The 14,476-nt window shown below is 33.1% G+C and overlaps 1 protein-coding gene across 1 annotated transcript; it reads right to left on the bottom strand.

The window, feature by feature from the left end:
* Nucleotides 1-7,944: 7,944 nt before the first annotated feature.
* On the bottom strand, nt 7,945-14,476 carry LOC137923177 (phospholipase A1 member A-like). Its single transcript, XM_068766351.1, has 6 exons — nt 14,395-14,476; nt 13,431-13,605; nt 10,793-10,941; nt 10,030-10,275; nt 8,674-9,010; nt 7,945-8,027 (listed from the first exon to the last, which is right to left on the bottom strand). Exons 1-6 carry the CDS (start codon nt 14,429-14,431, stop codon nt 7,982-7,984), a joined length of 990 nt encoding a protein of 329 aa, XP_068622452.1. The 5' UTR covers nt 14,432-14,476; the 3' UTR covers nt 7,945-7,981.

The raw sequence follows: 14,476 nt of genomic DNA, 5'->3' as shown, positions 1-14,476 counted from the left end.
TCTGCCAGGACAGATAAAAAATAATTAATTCTAAAATGCAGTAATGTAAAATTAGAAAACACATTTTATTGTTTTGTTACCATTACGTTATTTAATATATTAGAAACCATTAATTTTTAGATAAAGTGTACCCTGCATTAATTGGCAGCAATCGAGCTGTAGACTCATCGCTATAAAGTTTTGAGACCTATCTGCAATAGCCCTGTAGATCAATTTTGTTTTAAAATTGCTTATGATGTCATGATTCTCCTAGAGTCAGCCGATTGGTAATGTTTTTTGACATTACGAGTAAGTCCGCTCTGTCTCCGTATCACACTTTTTCAGTCACTAAACTTTTTAATAAATAAAATACAAACGTAACTATATTAAAAGAGTCCAATATCTCAAAACATATATCACAGTGAGCTAGATAGCGAAAAAAGTACCAAAGAAGTCTACGCGTCCCAAAACATTTTAGATGAGAAAAGTTGAGGGCGGAGCGGGCGACAAAATACGGACAAATTACTTTACGAACACAACAGCTTTCGAACTTCTGTCCAACAAAAACGTTACCGAAACTAATACACCAAATACTTCACACAGTAAAAATTATTGCCGTACAAAGCTAGATCGCAATATAAGTCGTAAGAAAAGATATAACGAATGTCAAAGGAAAAAAAATGTAAAATTATTTATAGTAAAACGATGATGGATTTTAGTTGTAAAAACTTTAATATCCACCTATTTCCAAAAACTCCGTATAAGACATCACTCTGAAATATGTTACATTAATTTAATTTCTTCACTGGAATGTGACAGGCCAATAACTTCTTGCAGTACAAAGTCTGCAGGGACAGATTATAATAATTAATGATTAATATAAAGCAATCTAGAAAAAGTACTCAGTAATATTCTGAATTCATTATTTATTACTACTGAAACCATTAAGTTTTGGATAGGGAGAACGATACTGCGCCGCAGGCCGTATACCACAGAAGCGCTTACAATTTAATATTTCTTGGGTAGTGTATTGTGGGATTACCTCTCAAAAGAAACTCGAAGGATGTTACAACAAAGAAACTCATTTATTAGCACTGGTTTAAATTACAAATTAAACCTAATTTACATAACAACTATACTATGTCACAAGGTACCGTATCTGAGAGAGAGTGTGCCTGGATGCGATACCTAGGACTGAACGCTGGTGGGAGAGATCGCCACCTGGTCATTTCGGCGAATCTCTCGAGATGCAGGACGAAGGGTGGGGTTCCGCGTATGCACACTCGGCGCAGACCTTCTAGGTTTGGGGTGCGATGGTGGGGCTCCGTGTATGCCCGCTTAGAACAACGCTAGCTATCCGTAACACATTAATTGTTAGGAAATGAGCTTTATATTAACACTTTTAAAGTTTCAACACCTGTACTTAACAATTCTTATACAGCGTGTAGAATTTTTAAGTGATAATAATGTTTGGGAATGAAAAACTTTTATCATGTATTAAGAAAATTTGTGAAAAAGGAAAAAACCTGCCAAGGGTTTTGTGCGCTCTGCTCAATTAGGGTGCTTTTGGGACCCATGTAGTCACATATTTTTAGTTGAAGGATGCTGTTGTAGAGGATTTCAATTTAATTGTACTGAAATTAGGTTGTGTTGACATTCTTGTAATGGTATACTACAGTGAAAATAATAATACAACACAGGAGTGACACGTGTGTGTGTAAGAAGAGACACAAAATAAAAACAATAGAAAATCATAATGTGAATAAATGATGCAAAACTGTTCCTGTGAACCCAAGACAGGGGTTGCACGAGAGGTTACGGATAGCGATAATTATAGAGAGCCATATTAAAAAAATAGGATTAGTGCTACGTGTGTGCGGTTTCCTAACGTATTTTACCTTTTATTTTAGCATCATTAGTAAGTATAAATATTTTAGCAGTGATTTTCGATTGACCCTAACAACATTACTAATAACTACAAATCACCAATAGCAAATGTATTACTTCACAATTTAACTATTCATAAATTGACTATGGAAGCTAAATATGATTTAGAAATACAGATTAAATATTTTTTCATATCATCATCACCATTTGAGTCGTAGGATGTCCATAGTCTTTAACATTGAATATTAATAGGACTAGTTTAACGAGTTAAGGTTGACAGTCAACTATCAAGCATGTGGATAGAAGTTCTTTGCAGCGCTTGCCAGTCCGAGGTCTGGTTCAGAAGTGGATTCAGGACCTTGCCATTTTTATAGGCCTAGTTTAAATTAAGTTACACTAATTAAAATTATTTCAATTTGTATTTATTTACAGTGTTTTAGTTGCATAAGTATGGAAGAAAATAAAACACATTTTTTCTTTGTGGTGTTATTAATATAATGTAAAATATTATAGTCAGCACGTTACTACGTTTTGTTCTCGGTATACATTAAACATAATATGTTTTTTGAGAAATATTTATTACCGACGTGGAAAATTAATTTTACATTGATTTCAAATTAATTGGCGTGCGACTTCTCGATGATACCTTTGCCGGATGCACCCTGCCAGTAGTTGTTTATCGGGGTTTCATTGAATTTCCGGATAGCTAGGGTTTAATATAAAACGTTGATATATGGCTTAACTGGATTTCAAGTTGATAAATAATATTGATGAAAATCCTGTAACTCGGAGATACTTCGTTATTCGTTCTGTTTTATTATTAATATCGGTAGTAACTTTTGAAATAAATTGAAAAATTTTAAATATATTTATACATAATTATTGTAAATTATTCCCGTAAAATGTATGTTTTATTAAGGTAATTAATTCAATAAACAGCTTACAGTCGCTCAACAAGCCATGGAAAAGGCTGAAGGAGATCGAATCAGCAATGAGAAAATCCGTTGGCGTCAATTCGGACAGAGACTGTCAGTTATGTTCCGTAAATTGAAATGGCAATAGAACCTTAAAGGTTCTAGAGTGGAGACGAAGGACAGAAAATGTACAAGTTAGACCTGAAAATCTTGTGTAAGAAGTTGGATGAAGGTTGCATCCAACCATTCCGCTTAGAAACATATAGAAACGTAGATATTTATAATAGTGGCTATTATGCAGCTGAAATGATAAGGATAATGAATAAGTGCGCTTTTACCAATATTTATGTATAGTCATGCTGCCTTTCCTTAACAAATAATATGTAAAATCTAAAATTTAACACTGATTTGATAATTTTAAAATTAAATTACGATAAAATAATACAGATACGTTAGTCGTGTCAAAACTAAATATAAAACAATATCGACATTCTTTTCCGGAGGCAGCTTCTGATTGTATACTTTTGTTGGAAAAGTAGGAGAAACAATAGAGAATATGGCAGTGATGTCTTCTGGACCGGACTTAGTTTTTGTTTCAAAGACATTGAGACTTTATTTCAGGGAAACACACATTGATAAAAATAAAGTTAAAGGTAAGAATAAATATTTAAGCTCTAATTACAGATAAACAATTTAGAACTCTCTTTTTCTCGGGAAACTAGTAAAGAGTTAGTATCTTATTAAAAGACGTTTGTAACACTTTATCAATTTATTTAACACACGGACAAATTTTTATTAGCGCTTGAGTGCGAGCAAAAAGGACGTGCATTCGTCGTAGGACTCTGGGGCGCAATGTGCTCTGCGACCGAGTGAAAGCGGGCAATAGAACAAAGGCGCAAAAGAAACAAAAGAAACAAAAGTAACAAAAGGTCTGCGCCCGCGTCACCGGTGCGTGCATGTGCCCGCTGCACTAATTCGGCACACTAAGTTCGCCCGTCGGCTACGCTCGCCCACAAAATCTTACACCTATTATTCCTTCAGACATCACATCGGTGTATATGCGACTCCCACACTAGTATACACTCAGCTGTGAGAGGTACAGCGAAGCCCTGCTGAAGAGTAAGTAATCACATTTTTATGTCTTAAGAAATTCAGCTCGTTTCTAAAACTGGCTTGTGCCAAATATTAGGTGGGGTTATTCAAATTTTGGTTAAAAAGAGGGGATCTGGCCCGATAAGGTTAACACGAATGCATTGCAAGCAGGCCTTCCTGAACCTCTTACTCGAGTCGAGCACCAACATGATCAACTCGGCACCCGCTACGTAGAACCCATTTAATATTGAGAATAAAGTATGTTGTAATCGGACTTGTATAAATAATATAGCAATAAGTTCATATTAAATACATAATGAAGTTATATTTTTGAACTACTAGTAACAATTTAAAAGATGAACTTGTTTTCTAGCTCGAAAAATTACTTTATAAAAATGTTAAATAATCCCATTTTAGTTATTTATTTACACTTTATTGTACACCAAAACTCTATAAAAATGTAATAAGTTAGTGAATCTCAAAACATTCTTTTTTATTAAATTGCTTCTATTATATAGATCACAGCTCGCAGCTTCTTCGAGGTTATTAGTGACATACAATGGCGACATCCATCTTTAATCAACTTACCCTCCGTACATACTTGTCCCTCACGACTGATTGAGCAACCGGCAAACTATATCGGAAATTCTATTATTAGAATCGCAAACACTCGTATATTTATAGGAATAAATTTTATCTGTAAATAAATAATGCAAATGTTGAATTAAAATCAAAGTAATTTTAGTTTATGTATTATATTTTTAAAATTATATATATGTGTGTGTGTATCTATAATTTTTTATAAAATATTATATATATATATAAGTTATATATATATATATACATATAATATATACATATATACATATATATATATATGTATATATGTATATGTAGTATATATAACATTTTAGTGCATTTATTTATAGGAGAATAGATTAATAAAAATATTATTTAGCGGGCAACATTTGATTGGAATGTCATAAAATGTGACCGGAGTCGTGTGGCTCAGTGAGATAACGGTTACGGGTTAGAATTTCTAGCAAATATCGACGTTCTCTATATACGTTGCAAAGCCTACTTGTTTTTTAGAAGTGGGAAGAATTAAAGGAATAAATAATATACAATTTGATAAAAAATACGATCAAATTAAGCTACTAGAGACTTGCGATTCTAGGTTCTATTCTCAGGATACCATATTATATCCACATCTTGTTCATCAATTAGTTAAGATTGCCACTACTGAAAACACTAGTTGCCAGAGGATGGGCCGCAATGTCCAGCGTATCATTACCACACTCCGGTCGTCAACGCGCCTGACAAGCGTGGCGACTTTATCATATCTCCCACAGATATCTTTGAAGCAGCATATATATATATATATATATATATATATATATATATATATATATATATATATATATATATATATATATCTTACAGGTATTTTTGAGCTGAAACAACGACTTCAACGACGATATATTATACTATATTTATGCATTTGTTCTGATTATTTCTTCAAATCTTTAGTGAAACGAAGTGAAAATTAAATTTATATACTTATGCAAAACTCTCAAGTTCACTAGTCTATTATAGATTTTATGAAATTAGAGAAACAACAACTAAAAAAAATAATAATTGTAAAATAGTTAATAACTGTTTCTAGAATATTCCAAAAACCGGTTAAGAATTAATCGCATATAGCTAATTGTGATTATGTTTTATCACGATAAAAAAAATGTATTAAATCTGTTATTGATTGCAGATTTATATACAATATTATCGCGCAATAACAATCGATTTAAGTGCTTGTTTTTCGTAAGTGTAGATTATGTGACATTGCAATAAAAATCATGTTGTTATCGATAATTATTTTGGAGAAATTTCCATTTGTTTCGATAAATTTATAACATGAAATAATATTTAATTGGACTTTTACTTATTTATGCATTCCAGATAACGGGAAGCTAAATATTTCATTCGTTCATTTATTAGGTACTGTTAATAGATCGGAAGTATGAAAAGATAAATAGCGAAAAAACTTTGAACGCTAGTGTCAACAATTTTCCATAAATGGTGTAATAGAAAGGAACGATAAAAGTGTACAACACAATGTGAAGGTTTTTTATATACAGGATGATTGGTGTAAATGCTTTAAAGATTTAAATGTGTAGGTTAATTGCCTTCAATTGGTCTATAGTACACTGTATCCAAAAACCAATGGTTTCAGATAGAGAAATAATAAATTATGTATAGATGATAATATAGTTAAACAAAGTTTTTTTAAATTCGCATTACTACGCATTAAAATAATTATTGTTTATTATCTGTCCCTGCAACTTTGTACTGCGAGAAATTACTGACCTATCGCAATTTAAATTAAAAATATACCTAATCTTACATATATGTCAGAGTGACGACTTTTCGCAGGATAATTGATAAGTGTTTAAGCTTTTTAGCTTTTTATGTCAAATGTGCGATACTTTCCGTCTTCTAGAGCTTTTACATCTATAATCATTCACGCTATGTAATAATAATATAATAATAAATAGTATTAAACCGTTTTAGTGCCACGTCAAAAGGACATGCTTCCGATGAAGCCACTTTCGTATATAAAAAACTACGCATCAAGGGTATAGAGACTCCAATGCTCTATTCGCAAACAACACCTGCATCATCAAGCACCTTCATTCCCTAGCCAACATCCTAGAATGGTAGTTTTCAAAATGGAGAAAAGAAATCATCTAATCTCGAAACTCTACTACTTCTTACCCAGACTCATTATTCTCATACATTACACAGTTCCATGGGTCGGTAATTAAAATTAAAGGCTGCACTGAAGCCTAAGTAACTATAGCGAGAAAAAAAGAGGCTTTCGTTCTCAGGCGCCATTATCTAATAGCCGCAATAAAATAGCTGCTGAATAAACTAACCCTCTATAAAGTTTTCATTAGTCTGGTTCTAACATACGTAAGTCCATGTTTTGCTCATACAAATCCATGTGTCTATAATTTCTAGGTAATACTCGGTAAGCCTCGTGTATTCCCAGATCTTTAAACAGGCATCAGTCGGTTACTTGGACTATGTTGTATATGTTAACTATCCCAATTCGTTAATTAAAAAAACAATCTCTCCCGATACTTGCAAATGACGCATCGTCCTGTGATAACGATGTGTTCTCGAGTCTCCAGACGAAGCGATGACCTTAAGACGAACTACGCCGAAAATAATTCACAACTATTCGAAAACAAACGAGGGAGAACACAGGAGAGGCCTACCACCGATAATATTAAAAGAAAGCGCTGCTGAAGTATCGTTAGCAACTTCTGTTCCCTGCGTTAACCAAGTTAGTAGTAATGTCAGCCAGGAGATAGCAGGTCCTTGTGGGCTTCCCTGAGTGAGAATGCTAAAGGGATATCAAGTAACAGTTAAAGTCTTCAGAGTCTCAGAGCCCCTTTCACCAGCTCGTTCCTTGAAACTATCGCCTAAGCGATCTAAGAGCTCGCAAAATAACTGCAGTAAAAGTAAATACAAATGCCACTCGAGTAGCAATGTAGTTAAAATTAAATTGCATAAAATTTCTCTATCAACAACTAGAGTATAACAACTTTCTTTAATCTGACACGTCGAACAAATTATTCGTCAAACCTGTTCCCTAGGATTCTGTTTTACTAAATAGAGCAATCCATCTTTAGTGCATATTATTACTTGTCCCTCAGGTATACTGGTGCTGACGACTAAAGATTCACATCCGTGCGTCACAGTCGTTAAAATATTAATTACTTTAAAATAATGTGACCAGTAATTTCATACACTGCCCTGTTATTTACATCAGAATATTATTATCATTATCATCATTAACAGGCATAAACCTCCTACAAAGATAGCCACGATAACCGTTCTTGTCGGTCAGAAATTCAACGTATATCTACCAAGGTGCATACTTATCTAAATCATGTCCCTTTTGAAAGAACCTGATAATCGACCAGGTCTACCATATTGTCTATATAGAATACATGTTGTGGTAGAACAAATTTAGTAACAATAAAAATAGGAAAAAAAAAAACAACAATTTGAATTTAAATCACGTTTATTCTTTGTGTTAGTGTTTAGAATGGATATCTCCTTCCAGTATTTACGCGGTATAATCCGGATCTGAAAATAATTAAAAGTTAAACGTTACTATTATGAATAATATAATATTATTATTATTATTATCGTTATGTAAGTGGATAGACGACTGCAAGGGACAGGTCTCCCTCAAAGATCGGTTATGCGCCCCCCGCATTCTGTCTTTCCGTGGCCTTGACTCTGTCTGAATATAATACCATGCAACTTAATTGTGACTTACTACAAATATATTACGAGATGCAAGAAAGAATAAAAAATATATACTTGTGAATTAATATTATCACCATTTGGGCAGCAGGATGTTCACGTTAATTATTCAATGGACTACAAGAGAAGCTAGTTATGGTACAAAAACATATATTTAATAATATTTTGTATATATCACCATCATAATCTTCGCTACTTAAACCGCAGAGCGTTTTTATTTGCAACCAAATAGTTAAATTTTATTATATAAAGAGATTAATAACACTCTAAGTTTTTTTATTCTTCTTTTAAGAATTTTAAATTATTGTCTCTCAATATTCTTTATAACTATCATCATTTCAACCGTAAGACCTCTACTGCTGGATGTAGTTCTCCCTCATAGTCACGGAAGAGACCTGCATCTAGCATATACAATCATTCGAATTTTGATAAAAAAAAATCATTGTATTAATAAAATATTTACCCGGATTTCGTTAAAATGTCGTTGCCCATACGGAGATCGTTTCCTCTACAAGTATTGGCTGAGATTTGAACCGTGTTTGTGCATCGCTTGCCGACCAGGTGATTGTGTGTGATGGTAGCAGCGAACAGTTCCCAAGCACGGTTATGGTTACAAAGGCTGGTCACACAGCCAGGCTGCGATTCGCCTCCGTTGGGGAAAAAGTCCGCGTTTGCAACAGCCGACCCAATGCCTAATCCGAGGGTACCTCCGTCTGTGTGTATGGCTTCAACGTAAACACCGTCACTAGATCTGAGGCGATTTGAGTTGGTTTGCCATAGAGGACCGGCTGGATCCAAACCTTATCAAAAAAATTATAAAATTTAAATAGAATTCTTAACAGTGCAATATAATTACGTACATAGAAAAAGTTATTAATTTTAATGTTTTATTTTATTTCTCTACTTAAAATTTTGTATTGTATACTAGCTGACATAGCGTTTCGCGAACTTATTGGACGCCTCCTCAACCCATCTTGCGGGAAGAATTTCATAAAATACGTTCTTAGCTGACTTCCAATTGATAATAAAAATATTTTTATTAAATTTCAAGTTTTTAAATTTACTGATGCTAGAGAAATCGTGATGCGATTTCTGCTTATATATTGACTAGTATGTAACCAGAAATCTCATATAAATTGATTATACAGAAACAAAAATCATGGTGTTGTAATAATTGGAGTCTTTCGAAGTTCTTGCAAATGCTATATCAGATGGATAGTAAGTAATGGGTAGATGACGTACATATTATAATAGAGATAATAATATAAAAATATGAAATATACCCAAAAAGACTACAACAAAAGGTAGATAGGGCTAGCACTGAAATAAAGATAAGCTTGTATCTTTCTTTAGACTTCATAAAATTTGTATTATACGGTATTACAATACACGTGTGATATATAATATTCTTGATAACAATGTATTAAATGTAATTAATTTATTAAACCAGAAGCTGTAAAATATCTTTCACTTTTTGAAGGAATTTGTAGTAATGATTAAGCTTGTGAATAAATTGTTCTACTACTGTATTATGATTTACAAGTTTTCATAGCCTTGGGCACATTCGCAACCCTCGTAGCTTTAATTTGAAGGATGCTCTATAAGAGTATAGATGAGTAGCTAATTTTTATTAAATTGGGCTCTTTTAGCATTCTTTTTATCAAGTGATCACTCTAATTCATCCTAAGTAGATAATAATGTGATAAAAAAATAATTTTATATATATATATGTATATACGTATATATATGTACTTCAAGATAAATGACGAGTATGTAATGTTAATTTATAATTTAATATAAAAAGTTTTGCCAAGTTTACCGGTAACACGCGCTGCTCTTCCCCCGAGTTCGCGACCAGCATTACCAACGATATGCGCACCCAAACTGAAGCCGACCAAATGCATCGAGTTAAACGGTGCTCCAGTTACACGATTAAGGAAAGCCAAAAACTGCCCAAGTCCGCGACCGACGGCAGGAACACCACTAACAGCAGTTACGTAATCCGATAGAGCTAGACGTCTCCAATCCATAACGATTACATTAGCATCGTTTTTTCTTAAGTATGCTGTAAGAAAATAATATGAGTCTCTATTAGCACTTTTAGAATGTTATACTTGCGATTTTTCTAACAGATCTAGATCGATCTAGATGGATGAGGAGATCCGTAGACTAATGTAAATAGCCGTCAGAGTACAGCGGATAAGTTAAAACCAGTATACAGGCCACATAACGCAGAATGGAGGGCCGCTGAGGCCTTAAGAATGAAATTGGAAACCAAGGAAGCGAACGATCTTATTAAAGTCGTAGAAAGACGCTGAATGAAGGCTGCATCCAATCGGCTCTAATGGAAATTTATCGAGAAGCCTATGCTCAACAGTGGACGTCCTGAACATGGCACTTTAAGTTGTCTACCCTCTGGTCTACGTCAATTACTTTTTTTCGTCTACAGATCTCTTCATTCCTGGTTTGAAAATAAATCCTGAGTATAACTCTGTGATAAAATTAACTATTTCATGTTGAATTTTTCCCCTGTGAAGTGGCTAAGTTTATCAAAAGGATGTGAACTTATGTTTTGGACTTACCATCACGTATAACTGGATTAATGTCAGTGTTTTGATTGCTCAGCCATCCATGAACAATAATCATGGTGGGAGCACGTGCATTAAAGTTAGATCTTGTAACAGAGCTTTCGTTATTGATAACTAAAGTTTGTGATCTGCTTGGGTTTCGTCTGAAACAAAATAAATATGGGCGTGAAATTTTATTGACACTATATTTCGTAAAGAGACACCCACTGCAAGACATAAGCCTGCTCCAAAGATCACCGCAATAATTAGTCTTGCGCTGCCTTGTCTACTTGCTTACCCACGCCTTGTCTACCGACACCACTCGAGAATCTTTCAGCCTCAATGACCGTCGGTTGCACAAGCGATGTGCTCCACCTACTGCCTCTTCAAACGAGCAATTCTTCGAGCTACATCGGTGACCTAGGTTTTTCAGCGAATCTTCTCTCGCAGCGAAGACTTTGAGCCTTATCGTGTCCGTTGTATAACTCTTATACCAAAAAAGAAATACCTAATAATAACGGTGAACACTTTCGGCGATCAAGAGCTCTTAACAGTATCATGTTTCTAATTTATAAGAAGCTAATGTGTGACGTATATGGCACGTCAGAAGCACGAGGATATTCGCGACATGTTTGGATAGCAGCTTTTTTATTTCGATTTCAGGTAATATTATGTACGTTACGTTGAGTAAAATTAATAATAAATCAGAAAATGTTTAACATTTGTAAAGCCAAAAATGTATGCTAAGGACCACGAAAATTAAGCTAATTTTTTTATATTAATATATAAAACTCTGGAAATATCAATGAATCAAATTAGAACGAATTTTTGGATTACTTTAAAATGTATTAATTGTGCACCTTTTTACATAGCTGCCGCGTGTTAACGAATATTTACGAATCAACTTGTCATGTAAAGGCGTTTTAAAATTTCATTACAAATTTAGATGTCTTGTACTATAAGCTGTTCTCTTCCTTGCTTACAAAAGTGAAAGAACGCACTGTACTGATTTTGTCAAGCAGTATTGTAGAGTATCTGTCTGGATGGTAGACATAAATATGTCAAATATTTCATAAAATTAAAGAATGGAAGGAATGAATTCAAAGTTTTCATGTGTTCGTTTTTAGACATATATAAGAATAAAACTTAGCTTTCATAATGTATGATAATTATGATAAGCGTGCTTGATGTTATTAATTCTTAAGGCCTTTTGTATCTCACTACAATGTAATACGTAAAAGTCGAAACCGTTAAAGTCTTCTAAAGTCATTATTTTAAGAAAGTCTGTATTAGGTAGAAAGTTCTTATTATATCCTGAAAGTAGAGCTGTGACCAGGGAAAATGGAGAGATTGCACCAGTTGAACGTGATTACTATAAAAACTCGACAATAAATCGAAATGACGATACCTCATATACATCTGATGAAGAAGACATTATTTATAACATTCTTTATTATTTAATCACAAATAATGTATTATTATAGAACTGTCAAAATATATAATAACTAATTTTTTCTTTAATAAAAAATTTAAAGGCTGAATTTAACTCTACTGCTTTTACTTGCCAAATCGATTTACTCCACCAGTCGCATGAAAACTTTAACATTACTGACTGTGCTTCTTGGCTATTCTTTCTTGTTTATTTTATACACCGTTAATTGAAAGCTGTTTATGCATTCTGCATTATGTATGTGAATCTATAGTATAACAGAAATTCTAAAAATAATGTACGTTATTTCATTGCATTTCTCGACTTTATGTTTATGTAGTTAACCAATGTGTGCACATAAATAAATAAATGACCTGCTATAACAAATTAAAAAGTCGGAGGAAGTATTGAATGTTGTTTCAAAATAAAATTTATTTTTGTGTAAAAGCGCGTTAATCATGTACAGATTATCTTACTGCATTTTGCATAGAAGACCTGCAGCGCAGAACTTCTGCAGCTCTACAAATTCGAATGGTGTACAAAAGAGAGCCCTTCCTGTGTTTAAGCCTATCAAATCCTATCATACACTTGAAATATGGATAGATGACCTTGTTTAGTTCGTTGGAAAACGCTGGATGCAGGCCACTTCCAACTGGTACTATTTAAATCTATGGGAGGAGGCCTATATCCAGCTGTGAGCATCCTATACCTGAAGTGATGATTATGAACATAATGATGACACTTGAAATAAACATATGTAATTTTCTATGCTCTACTTATACTGTTTCACACACACACACACAATATACGATTTGATAATGATTTTATAGAAACAAAATTCCAGCTACCAATATACCTCACGTATATCTCGGTCTTGTTATGATTGTACGTAGTTATCATAATTAAATGTGAAATTGAATTTGACATTTATTAAATTTTCACAAAGAGGATGTTAACAATATTTTACTGCGTATTTATGAATAATCTTATGTTATGTTAGCTGGTGTTAACTCAATGCGAATATGCGTATTTTTACGTCGTCGGAAATAAACGGACTTATTCAAATAACTCTAGCCTCCAGAGGAATCGCAGATATGTGATTAAAAATATTTCTATTGTAGTTTTACGTTTTACTTTTTTATTTTACGTTTTTATTAAATTGTGTGTGATATCAATAGAGTTAATAAGGTCAAATATATGGTTATAGTGTGATTTATATAATACCTGGTAAATAAGAGATATTGATTGTTTGCAGGGTTCCTGTTAATTTCATCAAGAAGTTCCATATCGGGTGCAGCTTCTAAATCAACTTTGTGCATTACGCCATCTCCTCCAGGTATTTCGACAAATCGTTGATATTCTTTATGTTTATCTTCTAGCGGAATCGCTGAAGCTAAAACTGGAACAGACAAAAGCAAATTTTAAAAAGCTAAAAATTAAGTTCAAAAGACGGTTTACTCGCAAACGACGACTTGAAGGTTTTGGTTAATAACAATAACTAGAGCAAGTGGGCATCAAATGATAGATATTGAAAATGGAACATAAAATAATACGCACTTAAAAACACTAACATTATCTTCCGATACAAAAGTATTCAATGATATATGAGATATTCAATAATATACGCCAATTTAAATAAACAAAAAACAAGCATAATAATTATAATAATTATAATTATTATAAATATATGATAGAAGTAGTGAAAATCTCACAATATATTTGTGTTAAACAGCGTAAGAACACTTCTATGTTAAAGACAGATGTTCAAAAATGACTCTACCGATTTTGGTGTGAGCTATTCTTGTATCATGACGTACTTACAGAAAGCTCACGTCGGCTAAAGTTAAAAAACGTAATTATAAGGGAACTCAATTTCATTATAGTTTCTATCGAATTGCGCTCTTTTGGTCCTTCGTAGACGCGTAGTCATTATAAATGATTCGAAATGTAAAATATTATGTGTAATTGAATAAATAAATATATAAAATTAAAACAAATCAAATGTGAATTAAAGGGCCTAAATTTTACTTATTTATTTACTTTGTTTTATACAACAACATTTAAAGTGCATCCTTTAAGTTAAAGCTACATGCGTTCCAAACGTGCCTTGACCTGAGAAAAGCCCACAACAAACACCGACTAATACTGATCATAATTTCAAAAAAACACACTAAAACTAACTACATACCAGTAACACACAATACAATGACGAATTTCGCCTTCATTGTATTCAATCACTTGTTGTCCCTTTGATACATTTCGTCTCGAAC

The sequence above is a fragment of the Battus philenor genome, unplaced genomic scaffold (assembly GCF_028537555.1).
Source record: "Battus philenor isolate CCGP_79_NKW_IND1 unplaced genomic scaffold, ilBatPhil1.0.hap1 SCAF_21, whole genome shotgun sequence".
NCBI lineage: Eukaryota > Metazoa > Arthropoda > Insecta > Lepidoptera > Papilionidae > Battus > Battus philenor.
The sequence above is the reverse complement of the archived record's forward strand: the minus strand, read 5'-3'. Positions and strand labels throughout refer to the sequence as shown.

Excerpts from the sequence above, each read along its gene's own strand:
- LOC137923177 (XM_068766351.1), bottom strand. The coding sequence starts at position 14,431 with ATGAAGGCGAAATTCGTCATTGTATTGTGTGTTACTG. Across the intron at positions 13,606-14,394 it reads CATTGTATTGTGTGTTACTG|TTTTAGCTTCAGCGATTCCG; the intron begins GTATGTAGTTAG and ends TGTCTGTTCCAG. Across the intron at positions 9,011-10,029 it reads AAGAGCAGCGCGTGTTACCG|GTTTGGATCCAGCCGGTCCT; the intron begins GTAAACTTGGCA and ends TTTTTTGATAAG.